This window comes from Colletotrichum destructivum, chromosome 2, assembly GCF_034447905.1.
Source record: "Colletotrichum destructivum chromosome 2, complete sequence".
NCBI classification, from domain to species: Eukaryota; Fungi; Ascomycota; class Sordariomycetes; order Glomerellales; family Glomerellaceae; genus Colletotrichum; species Colletotrichum destructivum.
The window spans coordinates 938,893-958,130 of record NC_085897.1 but is presented as its reverse complement, the minus strand read 5'-3'; the positions used below and the strand labels follow the sequence as shown (position 1 = coordinate 958,130).

Below are 19,238 nucleotides of genomic sequence, written 5' to 3'. Positions count from 1 at the left end.
GGGTGCAGGGTGGTGAGGAGAAACACAAGGAAAACAAAAACAAAAAAAAAGAATAGAAAACCTCACGTGGGCAGAGCTGATCAAGTCGGGGTCTCCAGCACTTGCATGAGCCAACTCCACAACTTACCATACTGAACTGCTCAAGCTTCCCCATGGATGCAACTTACTCCTACAGAGTATGTATCCATACAGCATAGTGTGCTGTTACCTGGCCGGGGGGCGGGGGCGGCTTCACCGGGGTAAAGACATTCGAGAGGCATCCCACACCTCTCGTCGTATTAGTCAACGGTTGATTAACTGCACGAAGCAGCAGCCAATACCTGGGTACCGGCGTGCTGTCCGAGGCGGGAATATTCGATATCATGACGTATCTTCCCCGTCCCCCCCCTCCGCGACGAGACTTACCGTACTGGGAGACTGGGTGTTGGAAACCGCTCATCCCGAGGCCGTTTCGGCATCGTGAGCGGCTTCCAAAGTCTTGGCCGGAAGCCACCCGGTGGGCTAAGTTAAGATCGACGTTGGCAACACCCGTTGTTTTGCCGGCGGCAGGCTTCTCTTTGGCTGCTCTCTCGACTCCGAGGAGATCGGGTCCCCTCCCCCCAGCATCTGCCACGGCGCAAGCTGAAGAACAGGGCCGATTAGACGTGCGGGGGGCCGGGGGGGAAAAGACAGAGGGGGAGGAGGCTCAGATGCTAAGAAAACCGATTCTCTCCGATTTGGGACGACAGTCGACCGGTGCCACGATATCGGCCCCCCCCCCAGGGGCCCCAAGGTCCCAAGGTCCCAAGGAGGGGAGGGGATGAACAGGTTCCCCCAAAGAGCTACTCGAGCCGCCACGAGTCCGTATGACGAAGAAAATTCTGTAGAAAACCTGCGTGTCTGGGCCTCTAGTGTCGGCGCAATGTCGGGCCTCCACACAAAGCCCCCTCTCCCTCCTCCTTTTCTGTCCCATTGTCCACTCATTTCGACGGCGGGGGGCGGGGGATGGGGAATAGGCCGGGGGTGGGCGAGGGAATCCTTAGCCGCTTAACCTCTTTGCAGTGCGGAACCAGGGGGGGAAAAGGGAGGGGGTTCGCGCAGAATGAAAGCTTGAACAAGCTTGAACAAGCTTGCTTGGGAGGGAGGGAGAAAGTCTCTTGGGACTCTGGAGTCTCCAGGTTTTCTCCCAGTTGGTCACCGGATCCGCCTTCCCCCCACAAAACCGGCTTCGTGTTCCTTGTCGACATGCAGAACGGTAGTTCTCCGGTACTGGATCCGTGGACAAACCAAGTATGACTGATGATTCTGATCCTGACGCCGCGGCAGAAACACCGACATGACGCCCTCCGCCAAGCGTGTCGTCCATTGGGCCAATGTGGTCAAGTCGTCTTTGTCGTCTTTACGCGGAAAACAGTTTCCCATAGTTGGGCTGAGAAAGGAAAAAAAAGAGAGAACCGGGCGGTGAGGAAGTGGTTGACAGGTCTTGTCCCATGACTCGATGCTCCCACCCAGCAGCTCGTCTCTACGGATTCTAATGACTAGTCATGCTGGCCATGCTAACCCACGGCTGGGAATTGTACCCCACAACTCCAGATGACGATGTATTGCCATTGGGATCGAGACTGGGGAACTCGGCAACACTCCGTCTCTCTCTCTTGTGCTCCACATGTCATGTTGAAGAAAATCTTCTCCCCGGCCTTCTCCGTCGGTACGGCTACTACACTGGCAAATCTACGGCTAATCTCCATTGCCCCCCGTGATGCCCAACATCCGGATATCCCATCCCGCCTCTGCCTTGGTGAATGTTCTCTCTAGGCTTGGTGGACGGTGTGGGGCCGACTTCCGGAGTGAATGACGAGGTGGATTACCAAACATATTCTAGTACGGATCGTGTTCAGGTCTTCCCCGGTTTGTTGAAAACCCGCGCGGAGTTGGCGGCGGCGGGGGGTAGTCCGGGTCTGGGTCTGGGTCTCTGGAGGGGGGAGAGGTGGGCTTAGCATGTATAGAAGGACGAGGATATGAGCGGACTGACGATGAGAATCGTGACATATAAAGGGCGGGCATGTAACCTCGATTCTCGTGAAGCTCAGGATAGGATCTCCAGCACACTGCGCCAGGTCCCTCACAACTTCAGCCAAGGGATATTGCCAACAATGTCCGCCGCTCTGTCTCTCGTCCTCTCGGGCCTTCTGCTGGCACCCTCCGTCGCCGCCCAGTCATATGATGCCGGCGGTCGGTCTGAAGATGCCTTCAGTTGGGTCCAGCCTCTGAACACCACCATCCTCGGCCCCTACGGCCATTCCGAGGCCGTCTACCCCTCCCGTGAGTAACACATACACATACATATGCACACACAAACACAAACCACCCCTCTCCACTACACCATACAGCAGATATGTCTTGGATGAAGCATCAAAGCTGACACTGGGTGAAGCCAAAACCAACGGCAACGGTTGGGAGGATGCCCTGGCCAAGGCTCGTGCCTTTGTGGCCGAGCTGACGGTCGAGGAGAAGGCCGACATGGTCACCGGCCAGCCCGGCCCCTGCGTCGGTAACATCGTCGCCGTCCCGCGCCTCGGCTTCCAGGGTCTCTGCCTCCAGGATGGCCCTCTGTCCATCCGCGTGGCCGACTACGCCAGCGTCTTCTCGGCCGGTGTCTCGGCCGCGTCCACCTGGGACAAGGACATCCTGTACGAGAGAGGTCTCGCCATGGGCAAAGAGTTCAAGGCCAAGGGTGCCCACGTTGCCCTCAGGTTGGTTTCCTTCCTCTCTGCTTGAACACTCTTTGTTCTTCCAAGATCTTTGTTGTCTAACCGACGAAAAACAGCCCCGTCGCCGGCCCCCTCGGAAGAAGCGCCTACTCGGGCCGCAACTGGGAGGGCTTCTCCCCTGACCCCTACCTCACCGGTGTCGCCATGTACCAGACCATCGTCGGACACCAGGACGCCGGTGTCCAGGCGACGGCCAAGCACTGGCTGCTCAACGAGCAGGAGATCATGCGCAACCCGACCTTTGTGGCCAACGGCACCGCCACCGACATCGAGGAGCAGGCGCTGTCGTCCAACGTCGACGACCGCACCGTCCACGAGATCTACATGTGGCCCTTTGCCGACGCCGTCAAGGCCCGCGCGTCGTCCTTCATGTGCGCCTACCAGCGCATCAACGGATCCTACGCGTGCCAGAACAGCAAGGCGCTCAACGGCCTGCTCAAGACGGAGTTGGGCTTCGACGGCTATGTCATGTCTGACTGGGGAGCGTGAGTTTTATTCCTTCTTTTGGGACCTCTCTCTTATGATGATGATGAGAAAACTTGTGTCTAACACATCATGTTGATAGTACTCACACTGGTGTTGCTGCCATCGAGGCTGGTCTTGATATGGACATGCCTGGTAAGTTTATCATTCTTTGATCTTCCTTCATCCCAACTCTTCCTCTCTTCCTATTCCCATCAATTCCCTGTCCAGGGTGTTTGTCTACTACACCCAACAATCTTAGCACAACCCAAATCACAGTACAACTCAACCCCCAGGAATGGCCTCAACTAACATGACATCCCCCCAGGTGGTCTCGGCAGCTACGGCATGAACTGGAAGGCCGGCTCGTTCTTCGGCGGCAACGTCACCAAGGCGGTCAACAACGGCACCCTCGACGTCGCACGCGTCGACGACATGATCGTCCGCATCATGACCCCCTACTACTGGCTCGGCCAGGACAAGGACTTCCCCAGCGTCGACCCCTCGACGGGTGACCTCAACACCTTCTCGCCCAAGTCGACCTGGGTCCGCGAGTTCAACCTGACGGGCGAGCGCAGCCGCGACGTGCGCGCCGACCACGGCGAGCTGATCCGCAAGCACGGCGCCGCCGCCACCGTCCTGCTCAAGAACGAGAACAAGGCGCTGCCCCTCAAGGCGCCCAAGTCCATCGCCGTCTTCGGCAACGACGCCGGCGAGGACACCCAGGGCTTCTACAACCAGGACGACTTCGAGTACGGCACCCTCACGGCCGGCGGCGGCTCCGGCACCGGCCGCCTGACCTACCTCGTCACGCCGCTCGAGGCCATCAAGGCGCGCGCCCGCCAGGACGGCGCCCTCGTCCAGCAGTGGCTCAACAACACGCACATCATCGAGTCCAACATCACCGACCTCTGGGTGCCCAACGTCCCCGACGTCTGCCTCGTCTTCCTCAAGACCTGGGCCGAGGAGGCCGCCGACCGCCAGCACCTCGACTCGGACTGGCACGGCAACGCCGTCGTCGAGAACGTCGCCCGCAACTGCAACAACACCGTCGTCGTCACCCACTCGTCCGGCATCAACACCCTCCCCTGGGCCGACCACCCCAACGTCACCGCCATCCTCGCCGCCCACTACCCCGGCCAGGAGTCCGGCAACTCGCTCGTCGACGTCCTCTACGGCGACGTCAACCCCTCCGCCCGCCTGCCCTACACCATCGCCCTCAACGGCACCGACTACAACGCGCCGCCCACGACCGCCATCAACACCACCGGCTGGTACGACTGGCAGAGCTGGTTCGACGAGAAGCTCGAGATCGACTACCGCCACTTCGACGCCCACAACATCTCGGTCCGCTACGAGTTCGGCTTCGGCCTGAGCTACACCACTTTTGAGCTCGGCGACCTGGCCGCCGAGCCCGTCGTCGAGGGCATCACCACCGTCCCCGAGCAGCGCCCCGTCGAGCCCGGCGGCAACCCGGCCCTCTGGGACACCATCTACAACGCCACCGTCTCCGTCACCAACTCGGGCGAGGTCGAGGGCGCCGCCGTGCCCCAGCTCTACGTCAGCTTCCCCGCCGACACCACGCCCGCCGGCACGCCCCCCAGGCAGCTCCGCGGCTTCGAGAAGGTGCCCCTGGCCGTCGGCGAGACCAAGACGGTCGGCTTCGCGCTGAGGCGCCGCGACCTGAGCTACTGGGACGTCGTCTCGCAGGACTGGCTCATCCCGGCCGGCGAGTTCACGCTCAGCGTCGGCTGGAGCAGCAGGGACCTCAAGGCTTTCACCAAGATCACCCCGGTGCAGGCGTAAGTCTGATACTTTTCATGTTTTCTTTTATAGCAAAGTCTGTGTAGCATGAATATGAAGGTGAGAGGGGAGGAAACTAGACGATATCAAACGACCATGATGAGCTCTGGATAATATTTAGTAATGTCTGGATTAGCAGTACAATAAACACCTTTTCAGTTGAACTCGTTTAGGCGTGGAGACGAGGGGAGCATGCATCAATGATCATTATCCCTCTTGCTGAATGACGGAAATGCCTATCATCATTTTCTTCTTCTTTTTTTTCTTCTTTTCCTTTTTTGATTCTCTGATTTTTTAAAATTCTTTTCCGAGAATGAGAATTCTTACGCAACCACGAAAAACGAGGAAAGTGTTTCGGCGCCACTATCAAGAGCGTAAACGCTTCCACAACCAGTGTCAGAATGCCATTTCAGCTCCTCGGTGTCGTTTCAGCTCAATCCGAAAGGAATGCCGGCAGATACAAGTTGGCCAGTAGCATCCTTCAGCTCGGATGGGAATGAGGCGCCGGCGGCCAAACCGAGACAAGCTGAAGACAGCAGCTGGCACGAAGTTCAGCCCAAGTTCAACAGATAACAGGGAGAAGGGGGAAAAGATAGAGAAAGGTGCAGAGAAAGAGAGACAATGAAAAGACCAGATGTTACATGTTATACAAACCCAGATTCGCCCACGTATCCGATTGAGTTCCCTTTCCTGGAATGCGAGGACCAGAGTTTGGCGCAACCCGGCCGAGCGAAACATTTCAACGCCCGAGAACTCTCTGTCGCAGGGATCCAGCTCCGCGTCGTTGGTACAGGCGGCGCGGCTGCATTACGGAAACAATCAGACGAATGTCGTCAGATTACCATGTTTGGTATGTCTCGATCGAAGTTTGGGTGCCGTCTCGAAACGGACTTCCCCGAAACTCACAAAGGTGAAGCAGATGGACATATATAGAAGAGCGTCGTCGGCTCTTTCATTAGACGAGGATCCGGAGTATTAGCAGCCAGAGTCTCTCCAGTTCAACATCGTTTTCTTTTTTCCCTTCCCTTTGCTTTCTTGAATTTTGTTTAAACCCCCGTTCAACGACACGCAATATGGCGGCAGGCGTCGAGGGAAGCCCGTTGTTGGAGAAGCCGTTGGGCGCGTCGTCGTCCGGTCTCGTCAAGCTTGCGCCTGAGGGCATGAAACCGGTAGGGAACATCCATCGTCTTCTTTCTTCTGCGATGTTGGGAACGACTTGCCGCTGACAAGAAAACTGTGTCACAAGTTCCAGCAAGCAGTCTTCCATCTCAAGACCCTCTACCTGTTCACCAAGAGCGACATCAAGACCGTCCTCGCGCCCCAGATCATCTTCATCCTCTCGGCCGTCCTCTGCCGCGAGCCCCTCACGGAAGGCCACGGCCAGACGGCCCTCGAGATCGCGCGGCGGCTACCCCTGGCCGTCTTCTGGATCTGGCTCCACCTCGTCGTCTGCGGCATCTCGAACCAGCGCCTCGAGAGCTCCATCATCGAAGACGAGCTCAACAAGCCCTGGCGCCCGCTCGCCGCGAAGCGCCTCACGGCGGGCCAGGCGCAGAGGCTGCTCCTGGCCGCGGTTCCGCTGGCCGTCGGCGTCAGCGCCGCGCTGGGGTGCGGGCTGCTGCCGACGCTGTCGATGACGACGCTGCTGTGGATGTACAACGACCTCGACGGCAGCAGCATCGACATCTGGGCGCGCAACGCCATCAACACGGGCGGCATCATGTGCTTCAGCGCCGGCTCGCTCGCGGTCCTGAGCGGCGCGGCGCTGCTGCCGCGGTCGTGGGCCTGGATCGCCGTCACGGGCGCCGCCATCGCGACGACGGTGCAGGCGCTGGACTTCCCGGACATGGAGGGGGACAGGGCACGCGGGCGCAAGACGATCCCGCTACTTTACGGCGAGAAAATCGCCCGCGGCGGGTTGGCCTTCGCGGTCTTGGTCTGGTCGGCCGCGTGTCCGATGTTCTGGGGGCTGCGGCCCTTGTTCTGGGTTGCGCCCGTTGGCGTGGGGGGCTTGATGGCGGCGTTGACCGTCCTGCGACGGAACGAGAAGACTGACGATGTCGTGGCGAAGCTGTGGTGTCTGTGGATGTCTGTCTTGTATGTTCTGCCCCTGTTGACTGCATGGGAAGCGTGAGGAAGCACGAGGAAGCATGGGAAACGGTTGAACAATTTGCATATTGACGACTATCGGAATGGAGACGTCGGGATGACAGAGAATTAGGCTACACACAACGGATCGGTTGAGCGACTTGAGCATAGCTAAGCATAGCATTGCAGTAGGAACAATAATCTTGTTGAATTAGTTGAGATATTTATGAAAACAAGCCACGGTTTCTTTGAGTAAAACTCAGTGTTAACTTTGAACTGGCAATTAATTGTACTATTATGGTATCGATGACATTGTTTTCTATCCTTAGAGTATCATATGAACTAGGCGTTAACCGACATCCAAATGTCCGTCACCAAGGACTGTTTCGGCTTATATAGGACCAGGACAATATAGAGGTGAGTCAACACTTGGTTAAGAGACCAGTCCTTTACCCCTCCCCAGCTCTTGTCAGTCTCAACTGCCGGTTTCTTGACTAGGCACGTCTTGAGACAACGCAGAAACTCCCAAGCCCGGTCGTCAACTCGGCATCTATTGAAGCGACACCCGAGTCAAGGATGCAGCTAACAGCAACCCCAGGGCTCACTGCAAGGGCTTCCCCCCGGCCAACTGACCCAACCTCACTGGTGGATGTGAATACATCCGCCAAGGACAGCCTGCCATAGGCCACTCAGGCCCCTGCGAGCCGCAATTCCAGGACGTGTTCGCGCCATTCTGCCGGGTTTTCAACGCTGCATGTCTTCCCCACAAGCTTCTATCCCTCCCCCCAGAGAGCGGGGAAGTGGGAAATGGGGAAAGGGGGGCCGGGTATGTATTGAGGAATACTACTGATATATCGAGGATGATAGATCCAATTGCAATGGTTTAGACTCGGAGTTTTGCAGAGTCTTGCGTTGTGTTTTCCTCTCTCAAAGGCCTTAAGACTTAGTGACGCTTTGGTTGGGGGAAAATCACCCAGCGTTGCTACGGACTTGAACGATGATTTTCTCAACTGCAACTCTGCTGGGAGTGGCCTCGACGGCCGTTCTTGCCTCTCCGGTGGCACCTGACAGCTCTTTCAACTGGAAAAACACAGAATACGTGTAAGAAAGCAAGATCCTCCACCGCCCATTCGCTGGCGAGGCCATTGGCGCTGACACACACATACACACGCGCCCAGACTCACCTTTGGCGACTCGTACACGTTCGTCCAGGGGACCGAGGGCCGCTGGGCCTACAGCTTCATCGGCTCCCAGCTCAACATCTCCTTCACGCCGGAGCAGCTCCTCGGCGACCGCATCGTGCCGGGCCAGAACACCTCGTCCGCCGGCGGCCCAAACTGGGTCCAGGAACTGACCGGGTGCAAGGAAGGACACCCCCGAGACTGCGACAGGCAGCTCTGGGGCTTCGCCTACGCTGGAGCCGACATCTCGACGACGTTGTACGTGAAGCGCTCTGTAGAATGGGATGATGGCTTGACGGCCGTTGCTGTGCTAACACCAGAAATAATAGCGTCCCCTTGCATTGGAACCACACCATCTCGTACGAGAAGCAGATCGAACAGTGGGACACGTGGGGGAAGCCCGTCATCGACGCCGACGCCGGCAAGACTCTGGTAGCGTCGTGGATCGGCATCAACGATATCAACGACATGGCCAGTTTCAAGCTCCCCTTCAACGGGCTGAGCACGTGGGAGGAGCTCTACACCGCCGTCGTCGCCGAGCAGTTCGCGGCGCTCGAGACCGTGTACGAGGCCGGCTACCGCCACTTTCTCTTCTTGAACCTGCCTCCCCTCGACAAGAACGTAATGTGCCTCCGAAACACACACACACACGCACCCCTAGGGAGTGTACCTTCTTGACTGACTTGACCTCTTTGATTAGCCCGCCTCTCAGCTGAACCCGGCGCGTCTCCCCAACACGTCCATGATCAAGACGTACAACGAGGCCGTCAACCAGACCGCCCGGGCCTTTTCTGAGAAGCACCCCGGCGCGACGGCGCTCGTCTTCGACACGTACGGCTGGCTCACGCGCGTCTTCGACGACGCGGCAGCGTACGGCATCACCAACACCACGTCCTTCTGCCCGCAGTACAAGGCGTGGGACATCGAGACCAACTACGCCGCGTACGGGTGCCAGCCGATCGGCGAGTACTTCTGGTACAACTCGGGCCACATCACGTACACGGCGCATCGGGCTTTGGCCGGTAAGGTGGACGAGTTCCTGGCGGAGAAGAGTGTGGGACGCTGCGGCGGGAGGAACCGGACGGAGAGCGCGTGGGGGACGCGGTGGATCGGCGGCGAATCGACCTAGGTCGAGGAAACATGCTAGAGAAAATGAGAAACAACTTTGCTCTCGACTTGCTCTCAACTTGGGGCTTATTTGTCGAGAGCCTCGTGGGCTGGCGTTACTTGTGTCGTGTTGCCAGGTCGAGGGCTGCGTTTTTCCTAACTCCCCGTCGACACATCATTGAACTCTACCGGGCAATGGTCTGGAAATAGTGTGGAAACCCGGGTGTTCGACCTACCGAACGAACGATTGCCCTGTACTTTGCTCTCCGTCATCGTATTGCCGGCATGGCTCTCCTTGCAAAACATCGTGGGGGGCGGTGGGGGTGTCAACGTGAATGAGAAGCAAGTGTTGTCGCAAGGGGCCAAAAGGGATTAGACGTCGACATTAACCACCAAGAAATAACGCTGTAGTATAACAAAACACCAAAGAAAACCCTTACGCTCACTCGAGATAGCCCATTGTTTGTTTGTTTGTTTGTAGATGACACTTCACCGAAGCCGCGTGCCGGACTGCCGATCCCAAACCCGGAGATGCCCGGACCGAGATAGGCAGGTCGATGGCCTGACCGAATCAGCATCTCGGGATTGGAGGAGGGATAAGAAGTGAACCGGGGGAACTCCACTCGTCAAATCGCTTCTGTGATCCTTCAGGACGCGGCCAACGCGTCACGTCATACGCACGAGGCAACGTAATCCTCCTGTTCATATAGCATCATTGTCAACCCTCATCGAAGATCGAGAGTCCGGGTTTTGCGTGCTGCATCCAACTTAAGCATTGTAGCTTCATGTCAAAGATGATGCTGCCCTTGTTGCTCAGCGGGCTCGTCGGGCTCGCGGCGGCGCAGTTCCCGCCCACGCCCGAGGGGATCAAGGTGCTCAAGTCCAAATTTCACCAGAATGTCACCATCTCGTACAAGGAGGTAAGTTGTCAGTTCGGTTGCTCTCCAAGCCCGCTTGACGACGACATCCCACTAACGGTCCTCGCTCCAACATCAGCCCGGCATCTGTGAGACGACGCCGGGCGTCAAGTCGTACGCCGGCTACGTGCATTTGCCGCCCGGCACTCTGGACGACGTCGACGGCGAAGCGCAGGACTACCCGATCAACACGTGAGAGTTCCCTGTGAAAAATCGAAGTACGAGTTCTGACTCCCAACTGACAATCTTTCCACCACAGCTTTTTTTGGTTCTTCGAGGCCCGCAAAGCGCCCGAGAATGCCCCGTTGGCCATCTGGCTCAACGGCGGCCCCGGCGGGTCGTCCATCATGGGCCTCCTCGAGGAGAACGGCCCCTGCTTCGTCAACGAGGACTCCAAGACGACGCGCCTGAACCCCTGGAGCTGGAACAACGAGGTCAACCTCCTCTACATCGACCAGCCCAACCAGGTCGGCTTCTCCTACGACACGCCCACCAACATCACGATCCACGAGGCCCTGGACCCGGACCTCGGCCCCGGCATGCACATGTACCCGGCCGACTTCGGCGACGGCGGGACCCTGCCCGAGGCCGGGAACTACACGTACCGGTACGGCACGGCGTCGAGCCAGGAGACCTCGCACACGGCCAACACGACGGCGCACGCGGCGCACGCGCTGTGGCACTTTGCCCAGACCTGGTTCTTCGAGTTCCCCGGCTACCGCCCTGCCGACGACCGCGTCAGCCTCTGGGCCGAGTCGTACGGCGGGCACTACGCGCCGGGCATCTTCCGGCACTTCCAGGCGCAGAACGAGCGCATCCGGGACGGGTCGTCGGCCGAGAGGAACGCGCGGTACATCCACCTCGACACGCTCGGCATCGTCAACGGCCTCATCGACCTCGCCGTCCAGGGCGAATCGTGGATCACCTTTCCCTACAACAACGTGAGTGGAATGGGAAAACAAACCCTTGTCAATGGCTAATCTGCCCCTGATTTGGCCATTGAGATTTGAGAATTGGTTGGTCATGGAAAGACGATGGCTGACTTGTAGACGCGCAAAAAAAAAGACGTACGGCATCCAGGTCTTCAACCAATCCATCCATGACCAGCTGTTGCACAACTGGACGCGGCCGGACGGCTGCCGAGACCTCATTCTCGGGTGCCAAGAGGCCCTGAAGGAACACGGCCCGCTCGTCGCCAAGGGCGTCAAGACGAACGCCACCGAGGTGTGCTGGCTGTTTCTCGAGGAGTGCGGATACAACGCCGCGATGCTGTACCAGACGATCCCGGACGGCAAGGGGTGGTACGACATCGGCCACGACCGAAACGACCCCTTCCCGGCGCCGCACATGTACGGCTACCTCACCGAGGGCGAGGTCCTATCGTCTCTGGGCGTGCCTGTCAACTATTCGGAATCCGCGGGGGCTGTGGGCAGGGGCTTCGGCCAGACGTTTGGTAAGATGGAATTCTGGCCTTCACACACACACCCAACCGGGTGGTTGCTTCAGACAAACGTTTGTGCTTATACAGTTTACAGATATGATCCTGGGCGGGTTCGGCGAGTCGATTGGATACCTCCTCGACAACGGAGTCAAGGTTCACATGATGTGTGAGTTGTTCTATCCGCGTCATCAACATCGTACATCGTACATCACGACGATGACGAAACCATATCTTGACATCGTCACTTCCCCCAGCACCCCCCTACCCCTCCCTTCTCTTGGGCCCCTTGGTTGTTTCTAACTCGATCGTGTGTATAGACGGCGACCGCGATTACGCCTGCAACTGGGTCGGCGGCGAAAAGGCGAGCCTGGCGATCCCCTACAACCGGTCGGCCGCCTTCGCCTCCGCGGGCTACGCGCCCCTCATCACGCCCGACGGCGTGACAGGCATGACGCGGCAGCTCGGCAACTACAGCTTCTCGCGCGTGTTCCAGGCGGGCCACGAGGTGCCGGCGTACCAGCCCGTCACGGCGTACGAGATCTTCATGCGCGCCACCTTCAACCGCGACATCGCGACGGGGCTCGTGCCCGTGACGGACGCGCTGGCGACGGTCGGCGTCCGCGACACGTGGCACATCAAGAACGCGCCGCCGCCGCCGCCGGACCCGATCTGCTACGTGCTCAAGCCCGAGACGTGCCGTCCCGAGGTGTGGGAGAGGGTCGCCGACGGCACGGCGCGCGTGAAGGACTGGTATGTGGTCGGGGGGGTTGGTGATGACGGTGATGGTGATGGTGGTGATGGTGATGGTGATGATGATGATGCGCAGAGTGGCCGGCCCGACGGGCAAGTTTCGGAAGAGCTGTAAGTAGACACACTAGGATCCCGGAATCTTAGTGCGGACGATGATCCGCGAGGCCCCGTCGTAAGCTCGAGAGCTTGTGAAAACAGGGTCGAGGCCGTCGGACAGGTGTGTTTCAGTGATTGGACGTATGAGGGGGAAAGAGAAGATGGCTGGGAAACATGCAGAGGCGCCATGGGCGTCTCCGAGTCCTAGCGCCGGTGTTTGCTTTGCTGTTTGTTGCTTGCTTGCTGGTTGCTGTGTTGTCAGTTCCAGAGACCGTCCGTCGTCCGTCTTAGCTGCAGTTGTCTCCTCGAACGGTGATGAACCAACATGTCTCTCACTTCTTGTCTCTCTGCCCATATCCATCTCTCTATCTCTCTCTTGTGTATGTAAGACTTGATGGGCACAATCTGGCTGAAGGGCGCGATATGAGTCCTCGCTCTGATTCCATCCAAAACCTCTCCCGATCGGAGCTCATAGCTTAAGGTTTACCGGCAAGACAGACGACCCGCCATTTCGTCCGACCCGAAAGCTTGGAACACCCTGGCGGAAAGATGTTGCGCCGGCGGCAGAACCACACAGGCCGCTAATGACCCCGTCCCCCCTCTGCCCCGGGGAGATGCAGCGCCGAGACTGTGGGCTGAGCAGGGGGGGTGAGGGTGGCTGAGGCCGTGTTCTTCAGACGAAGGGGAGAGGGTAAGGGAAGAGAGGAGAGGGGAGACGATGCGGGTGACATTGGGGGGGCTTCTAGCCTTTACTATGTTAGATTGCTTGGGGCTAATGCCCATCTTATCTGTGTACGACTGTCACATGCTAACTATTTTGAGTTGCGTCTTGGGGGGGTTCGAGATTATGTCAAAAGACGCATTGTCCCCCCCAGCCTCTCGCAACGGTCCAGGATCTCGAATGGGGTTTGCTTCTTGTCGATTGCGTATACACATTTATACATATGTGTCTATATACTCAAGAATACGTACACCGTCTGTCTCTCTGCAGTTCACTTCGCTTGTGGCTCAACTCCACCCATCTGCTGAAGTGTTTCGACGCGACCGGCGCCGGCTGAAACGGAACTGAAACCGCGTGTCCTGGTAGAGATGAGATAAGACAAGACGCCGAGAGTCATTGACCTTTTTTGGGAGATTCTCCTGTTACGGCGACACTAGATCGACGACTCGGACGAACCGTCCAACTATCAGAAAACAACTCCAGTAAACGACCCATACAAGCAGAAGAGAGAAAAAAAAGAGAGAAAGCGGATAAGAACTCGGATACGATAGATCTAAGCGTCTCTAGGAACACAGAACACAGAACACAGCACAAACAATGGACGGCAAGTCGTTCTCATCACGGATCGGCGACCTGGTCAAAGTAAGTGGGCAGCTTTCCGTGCATGATTCGAGTCGGAAGAAAGAGAAAGAGAAAAAAGAAGGAAAGAAAAAAAAAAGAGAAAAGAAGGGAGAAAACAAACAACGCCACTCCGCTAACACTCATGGGCCCCAGTTTCTCTCCTCCGTCCAAGGCGACCTTTCCAATGTCACCGGTCCCCCGTCCTTCCTGGCGCCCTCGTCCATCGTCGAGTCCGGCCCCTCCTGGTGCCAGCGGCCCGGCGTCTTCGTCGCCCCGGCCCTCGAGCCGGACCCGGAGAAGCGCAGCCTCAAGGTCCTCCGCATGATCCTCGTCGCCATGCGCAGTCAGTACTACGTCGCCGGCGCCCCCGGCGTCAGCATCAAGAAGCCCCTCAACGCCTTCCTCGGCGAGCTCTTCCTCGCCTCCTGGACCGACTCGGACCGCAAGGCCCGCACCGAGCTCGTCGCCGAGCAGGTCAGCCACCACCCGCCCATCACCGCCATGCACATGGCCAGCCGCGAGCACGGCATCCGCGCCGATGGCTACGCCCGCGTCGAGATGACCTTCTCCAGCAGCGTCAACATCCGCCAGGTCGGCCACGCCGTCCTGCACATCGACCGCTACGACGAGGACTACCTCATCCCCCTGCCCGAGGTCAAGGTCCGCGGCTTCCTCAACGCCTGCCTGTACCCGGAGGTCCTCGGCACCTACTACGTCGTCTCCAACACGGGCTACGTCTCCGAGATCAAGTTCTCCGGCAGCGGCGTCTTCCGCGGCAAGAAAAACTCCTTCGAGGCCCGCGTCTACCACAAGAACGACAAGAAGAACACCATCTACGAGCTGCAGGGCTGCTGGAGCGAGGGATGGACCGTCAAGGACGCCAGGACCGGCGAGGTGCTCGAGCACTACGAGGTCGACGCCCTCGACAACCTCCCTGCGCCCATGGAGCTCGAGCCCGTGCCGGAGCAGGACCCGTGGGAGTCGCGGCGCGCCTGGAACGGCGTCATCGAGGGCCTCGGCCGCGGCGACTTCCGCGCGACCGTCGACGCCAAGAGCAAGATCGAGGAGGCCCAGCGCCGCATGCGGGCCGAGGAGAGGAGCAAGGACGAGACCTGGGAGCCGCTGTTCTTCAAGAGCATCCCCGGCGAGGACCACGAAGTGTTTCACCGCTTGACGAAAGGCGTCGACTGGCAGCTGCACGACAAGCATACCAAGGGCGTTTGGAAGATCGACGACGCGAAGAGGGACTCAATACAGAAGCCGTACAGGGGGGACTTGACTCCGTTGGGTTAGATTTGCGGAGCTATCAAATCCGGTGTTAATTCATTACGTGTCATGACCAACAAGCGGCGCATAGTTCCGGATGAAGTCTTGGTAGAAGTCGTTCTCATCAGCTGCAGTCGCCTCTGCTAGGAGGTTGTTTAGCAGATCGACAAGATTGGCGGAGGCTTTCTCGGTCGCTAAATCGAGCAACTCTTTGAGGTAAAAACGCTTCAGACGTGTCTTTGGATATGACAGAACCATGAAAACAGTTGCTTGGTGTCCCTCCAAAATCAACCAACTGATCCAGTCCTTTTCTATGATTTTGGGTTGACCAGTTGACAGCAACGCTTCCAGTATTTGAACCGCCCAATCTGAGACCTCAGGTTCGTACTTCATCTTGTGCAGGCATATCTCTATGCAGGAATAATCAGCCTCTGACTGGAACCCGTTCTGAAGAAGCAGCTTGACCATGGAGACTTGAGCGCAACCACAAGCTTCACGAAGCACTGCTCGTTTTTGGACAAAGATGTCACTTTTGGACTGGCAAAAAGACAAAAGCAACTCCAAAAGTTCCAAGTGCTTCATCCGGATTGCTATTTTGAGTAGCACAAAGATCCGTGAGAAAGCGAGAGTGTTGTTCTTCTCATGAGCCTTCAGAAGCAAGTGGACTGTATTGACATGCCCCCCTTCAGAGGCCATCACAAGTGGAAGGATGTGGGGGGCGCCTACACCCCTTTTAGATGGTGTCAATCTCGCGCCCCTCTCGATCAAGAGCTTGCACACTTCGTATCTGCCATTCTTTGCAGATATCCACAATGGAGTCTGAACTTGTGTTGCTTTTGTTCCGTTTATGTTGTGCCCATCATCAAGGAGTTGTGTAACTTCGTCTATGTCACCCCGTGAAGCTGCTCGAAAAAGATCGAGTGAAGATCTCGTTTGCTTGGGTGTTGGAAATTGTAGCATTACCGGTGGTGCGTCCGTGTGGTTCTTCCTGTGATGTTGGTCCATAGTGACTTGGGATTCGAAGCCTACAATAGATCCAAAACAGCCGTCGAAGGGGCAGAGAAAGGGACGTTCATGGCGATTCATATGACTTTCTCGTTCGTCTGACTTATCAAATCCGTTGGCAAATAAAAGACACCAAGACTTGTGGCACTTGTAGCCGACATTCGACCCATGAAGCTCGGCCAGAATTTGCTTTTCGTCGTCCGCAAGATCCTGCAGATTTTCGATTTCTTGTCGGATCCAGATTGTCCGTTGCTCAACATTGAGAAACGAGGTTCGATCCCTCTCGTCTTTCGGTATCTTGTCCAAAATTTCTTGTAGGGACACGGAATAATCACCTTCCCCGCTCCCATCGACCGAGCTGCCATAGTCCACGAGGAAACGTGATAACAAGCTTGCTGCTCTCTTAGACTCTTCCCTCATTTCAAGACCATCTTCTGAGTCATACAATCGGATAGCTGCTAGCTCAGTGGCATGGTCGTACCAGTGTGCGACGGCGTAATCCTGAAGCGAGTAGTACGCTCGCCGGGCATGTGCCGCTACTGTGTGTGATCGGTTGATTCTTGAAAACGGCCCAGAAGTCAGGTATTCCATGCAGAAAGACAGAATACGGGCATTCTCGAGAGCGTCGTCGACTATTTTCTTGTGGATGAGGTATCTGTAAAACACAGTGAGTTTCGAATCTTTTTAGTACTTGCAGGGAGGGTCCAGCACTACCTTCGAGCAGTATCGTGGACAATCCGCACAGCATGTTCATGCTCGCTTGCTTGGCTGTTGATTGGGTGAACATCCACAAGCGAGCCGCAAAGATCTTTGGCTTTGACTTGCAACCGTTCATCGGGATCGATCGTCCCATTGCTGCTGTCGATGCAGAAAAAGGACTGTATTTCTCGCCATTTCAGGTCCCGTTTTGCAGTGACCACGAGAGCAATGATCTTCTGTGCAGTCTCCCGCTCGGATTCGTGTTCCGACTCGTAAATACTGGCAGCAATCCTCTCGTATCTGGAACTTATCAGCAGCTAGTGGTGAAGGGGAGGCAGCATTTGCCCTTACGCAGACTCGAGTTTCGCTGGGAAAACATCGGGCTTGATGGTTTTCTTCAGTTTTGCAATACTAACTTGGCGGAGAAGATATTCTAAGACCACACGAGCATACAGAAACATTCCTGTTTGTTGTAAGCCAAAAGCCACAAACGACAAGTTTTCAACCACCCACCTTGTGCTCTTGTCGTAACTAAAGACAAAATTTCTGTTTCGAGTTCCTTTGTCATAGGAAACTTCTTTCGCAACTTCGGGACGTACTGCAAACAGTATCTCTCGATGTCGGCAGTGTGTTCCGAGGATTCCAAACAGATTGCCGGATACGGACGAAGGAGAACATCCAGAAGCCCATCTCGCTGCCCAGAGAACAAGATTCGCAGACTTGTTTTATCGACGTACCGATCATCGCCAAGAAGCGACAGGAGCCATTTGACGGTGACATTGGCTTGTTCTCGGTCGCATTCGTCAAGTCCATCGAGGACCAGGAAAGAGACGCGGTACTCTTCGAGAGCGCTTTTAGTCAATGTTTGGAGACTCTCCCTAGACCGAATGTTGACGTCAGCTTGGGATGATAGCTTCTCGAAGAATCCCTGCGATGTCGCAGTATCTTGACTGATGAGTTGCGTTAGAACGGCTCTCAAGAAGCTGTCGTGATTGTTTTTCTCCGAGTTCCCGTGCTTGAAGTAGAAGTACGCCACGGAGTGTGGAAGCGACGGTTTGGAGGACTGGACCTCGAGAAGTCTGCTGATGATCGAAGAAACGAGAGTGGTTTTTCCTAAGACAGTACACATTCCATGGTCAGCATCCGGAAACCTCGTCAAAGATAACGGCGATGTGCTTACCAGCCCCAGGTATACCATTGAGGTACAGAATCGAGTGCGCAGAGACGGTATGATCCGACCAAGAGGTATACTGCGATTCCTCGAACACCCAGCGACCAGTATTGAGCCCTTCTCTTTTCCCAGCCGCAACCTCTTGGTCAAGGTAGTATTCTGGGGCGCGAAGCTTCTCTTTGATCAGCGTCATTCTAGATCGATGCTTCTCTCGCCCTTTGTCGTCAACAGCCCGTATCTGATCTTGGTAAAGATCATCAATTCTCTGTCGAATGATGTGGATATGGTCGAGAGACGCCGACAGCTTTTCGCTCTCCAATAACTCTCGCCGACTTTGGAGACTCTGCAAGATAGGACCGAATCGACTGTCAAATGTTTTCCACGTCGCATGAAAGAGATCTCTCCATTCTATCCTGAGAATCAGCATGGGGAATTCGTTATATGATTCACGATCACTCAACTGGATCGTCCAAAGACCTTCAGGGCCTCTTCATGAAATTGAAGGACGTCAGAGTAGTAGTCCTCCAAGATGACTTTGAGATTTTGATGTTCCCTGAACATGTCTTTGTAGAGCAAATGCCCGGGGATGGCGCTCCCAATCTGGTCGTACGCGTTAAGTAGTTTGTCAAAAGTATCTAGATGAGTTTTCGCAACCTAGCAGTTCATCTCGTTGTCAAAAACACTGCATGGGCAGCTCTGGAGATGGAAACTAACCCCAAGGAGAAACTTCATCGGGCCCTAATACGCCAGAGTTCAGTCGAAAAACATGCAATCAAAGCCCCCCCTCCCGAGACTTACCCAAACAAAGCAGACAAACTCGCTCGCATTGACAAAGACTTCTATCACCTTGCCAAACTGGGTCATGGCTTCGATGAACTTGCCAAGTCGAGCCATGTTTCGCAGCGAGCCCTTCTCTCCATGACTTTTCTGGATCGCCTTGATTTCGACGTTGAGAGATGACAGGCTGTTGCTGTCACAGGCGAACTGGTCCCACAAGGTCTTGGGTATGGATTGCTTGAATTTGGTCGCAGCGCGCTGGAATCCGGCGTTCGCTTGAGAAGACGGATTCATGTTGGCATCATCTGAGCCCTTTCAGTCTGACCAGGGTTGGTTCAACACGGTCGTAAAAGTAACAGCAGAGACATTGAGATCAGCGAGGA

General features: G+C 56.5%; 6 protein-coding genes across 6 annotated transcripts; 5 read left to right on the top strand and 1 right to left on the bottom strand.

Moving 5' to 3' along the window:
• Nucleotides 1-2,012: 2,012 nt before the first annotated feature.
• On the top strand, nt 2,013-5,184 carry CDEST_02487 (Putative glycoside hydrolase, family 3, glycoside hydrolase family 3 domain, immunoglobulin; the record flags this gene model as incomplete). The annotated part of the gene is made up of 5 exons (XM_062918646.1): nt 2,013-2,301; nt 2,414-2,732; nt 2,807-3,235; nt 3,316-3,368; nt 3,541-5,184. 5 exons carry the CDS (start codon nt 2,013-2,015, stop codon nt 5,016-5,018), a joined length of 2,568 nt encoding a protein of 855 aa, XP_062774697.1. The 3' UTR covers nt 5,019-5,184.
• Nucleotides 5,185-6,088: 904 nt separating this feature from the next.
• CDEST_02486 (Putative UbiA prenyltransferase family) lies at nt 6,089-7,293 on the top strand (the record flags this gene model as incomplete). The annotated part of the gene is made up of 2 exons (XM_062918645.1): nt 6,089-6,184; nt 6,262-7,293. The coding sequence occupies 2 exons, from the start codon at nt 6,089-6,091 to the stop codon at nt 7,147-7,149; spliced, it is 984 nt and encodes a 327-aa protein (XP_062774696.1). The 3' UTR covers nt 7,150-7,293.
• Nucleotides 7,294-7,964: 671 nt separating this feature from the next.
• CDEST_02485 (Putative GDSL lipase/esterase, SGNH hydrolase superfamily) lies at nt 7,965-9,827 on the top strand. Its single transcript, XM_062918644.1, has 4 exons — nt 7,965-8,204; nt 8,282-8,542; nt 8,614-8,905; nt 8,985-9,827. Exons 1-4 carry the CDS (start codon nt 8,101-8,103, stop codon nt 9,411-9,413), a joined length of 1,086 nt encoding a protein of 361 aa, XP_062774695.1. The 5' UTR covers nt 7,965-8,100; the 3' UTR covers nt 9,414-9,827.
• Nucleotides 9,828-10,038: 211 nt separating this feature from the next.
• CDEST_02484 (Putative peptidase S10, serine carboxypeptidase, alpha/Beta hydrolase) lies at nt 10,039-13,127 on the top strand. Its single transcript, XM_062918643.1, has 6 exons — nt 10,039-10,311; nt 10,388-10,500; nt 10,568-11,249; nt 11,374-11,761; nt 11,844-11,915; nt 12,067-13,127. The coding sequence occupies exons 1-6, from the start codon at nt 10,177-10,179 to the stop codon at nt 12,612-12,614; spliced, it is 1,938 nt and encodes a 645-aa protein (XP_062774694.1). The 5' UTR covers nt 10,039-10,176; the 3' UTR covers nt 12,615-13,127.
• A 276-nt stretch (nt 13,128-13,403) lies between these two features.
• Nucleotides 13,404-15,234, top strand: CDEST_02483 (Putative oxysterol-binding protein). Its single transcript, XM_062918642.1, has 2 exons — nt 13,404-13,958; nt 14,091-15,234. Exons 1-2 carry the CDS (start codon nt 13,914-13,916, stop codon nt 15,228-15,230), a joined length of 1,185 nt encoding a protein of 394 aa, XP_062774693.1. The 5' UTR covers nt 13,404-13,913; the 3' UTR covers nt 15,231-15,234.
• A 1-nt stretch (nt 15,235) lies between these two features.
• Nucleotides 15,236-19,227, bottom strand: CDEST_02482 (Putative AAA+ ATPase domain, NACHT nucleoside triphosphatase). Its single transcript, XM_062918641.1, has 8 exons — nt 18,877-19,227; nt 18,793-18,816; nt 18,540-18,732; nt 18,088-18,486; nt 17,421-18,020; nt 17,259-17,370; nt 16,923-17,207; nt 15,236-16,863 (listed from the first exon to the last, which is right to left on the bottom strand). Exons 1-8 carry the CDS (start codon nt 19,147-19,149, stop codon nt 15,264-15,266), a joined length of 3,486 nt encoding a protein of 1,161 aa, XP_062774692.1. The 5' UTR covers nt 19,150-19,227; the 3' UTR covers nt 15,236-15,263.
• Nucleotides 19,228-19,238: the final 11 nt, after the last annotated feature.

What these genes read in the sequence shown, in the direction of transcription:
- CDEST_02485 (XM_062918644.1), top strand. Translation starts at nt 8,101, where the DNA reads ATGATTTTCTCAACTGCAACTCTGCTGGGAGTGGCCTCGACGGCCGTT. An exon ending in TGGAAAAACACAGAATACGT is followed by an intron (nt 8,205 to 8,281) that starts GTAAGAAAGCAA and finishes ACACGCGCCCAG; the next exon opens with ACTCACCTTTGGCGACTCGT. An exon ending in GCCGACATCTCGACGACGTT is followed by an intron (nt 8,543 to 8,613) that starts GTACGTGAAGCG and finishes CAGAAATAATAG; the next exon opens with CGTCCCCTTGCATTGGAACC.
- CDEST_02484 (XM_062918643.1), top strand. Translation starts at nt 10,177, where the DNA reads ATGTCAAAGATGATGCTGCCCTTGTTGCTCAGCGGGCTCGTCGGGCTC. An exon ending in CAGGACTACCCGATCAACAC is followed by an intron (nt 10,501 to 10,567) that starts GTGAGAGTTCCC and finishes TTTCCACCACAG; the next exon opens with CTTTTTTTGGTTCTTCGAGG. An exon ending in AGTCAAGGTTCACATGATGT is followed by an intron (nt 11,916 to 12,066) that starts GTGAGTTGTTCT and finishes TCGTGTGTATAG; the next exon opens with ACGGCGACCGCGATTACGCC.
- CDEST_02483 (XM_062918642.1), top strand. Translation starts at nt 13,914, where the DNA reads ATGGACGGCAAGTCGTTCTCATCACGGATCGGCGACCTGGTCAAA. An exon ending in GGATCGGCGACCTGGTCAAA is followed by an intron (nt 13,959 to 14,090) that starts GTAAGTGGGCAG and finishes CATGGGCCCCAG; the next exon opens with TTTCTCTCCTCCGTCCAAGG.
- CDEST_02482 (XM_062918641.1), bottom strand. Translation starts at nt 19,149, where the DNA reads ATGAATCCGTCTTCTCAAGCGAACGCCGGATTCCAGCGCGCTGCGACC. An exon ending in AGTTTGTCTGCTTTGTTTGG is followed by an intron (nt 18,817 to 18,876) that starts GTAAGTCTCGGG and finishes CTGGCGTATTAG; the next exon opens with GGCCCGATGAAGTTTCTCCT. An exon ending in GAAGGTCTTTGGACGATCCA is followed by an intron (nt 18,487 to 18,539) that starts GTTGAGTGATCG and finishes TTCTCAGGATAG; the next exon opens with AATGGAGAGATCTCTTTCAT.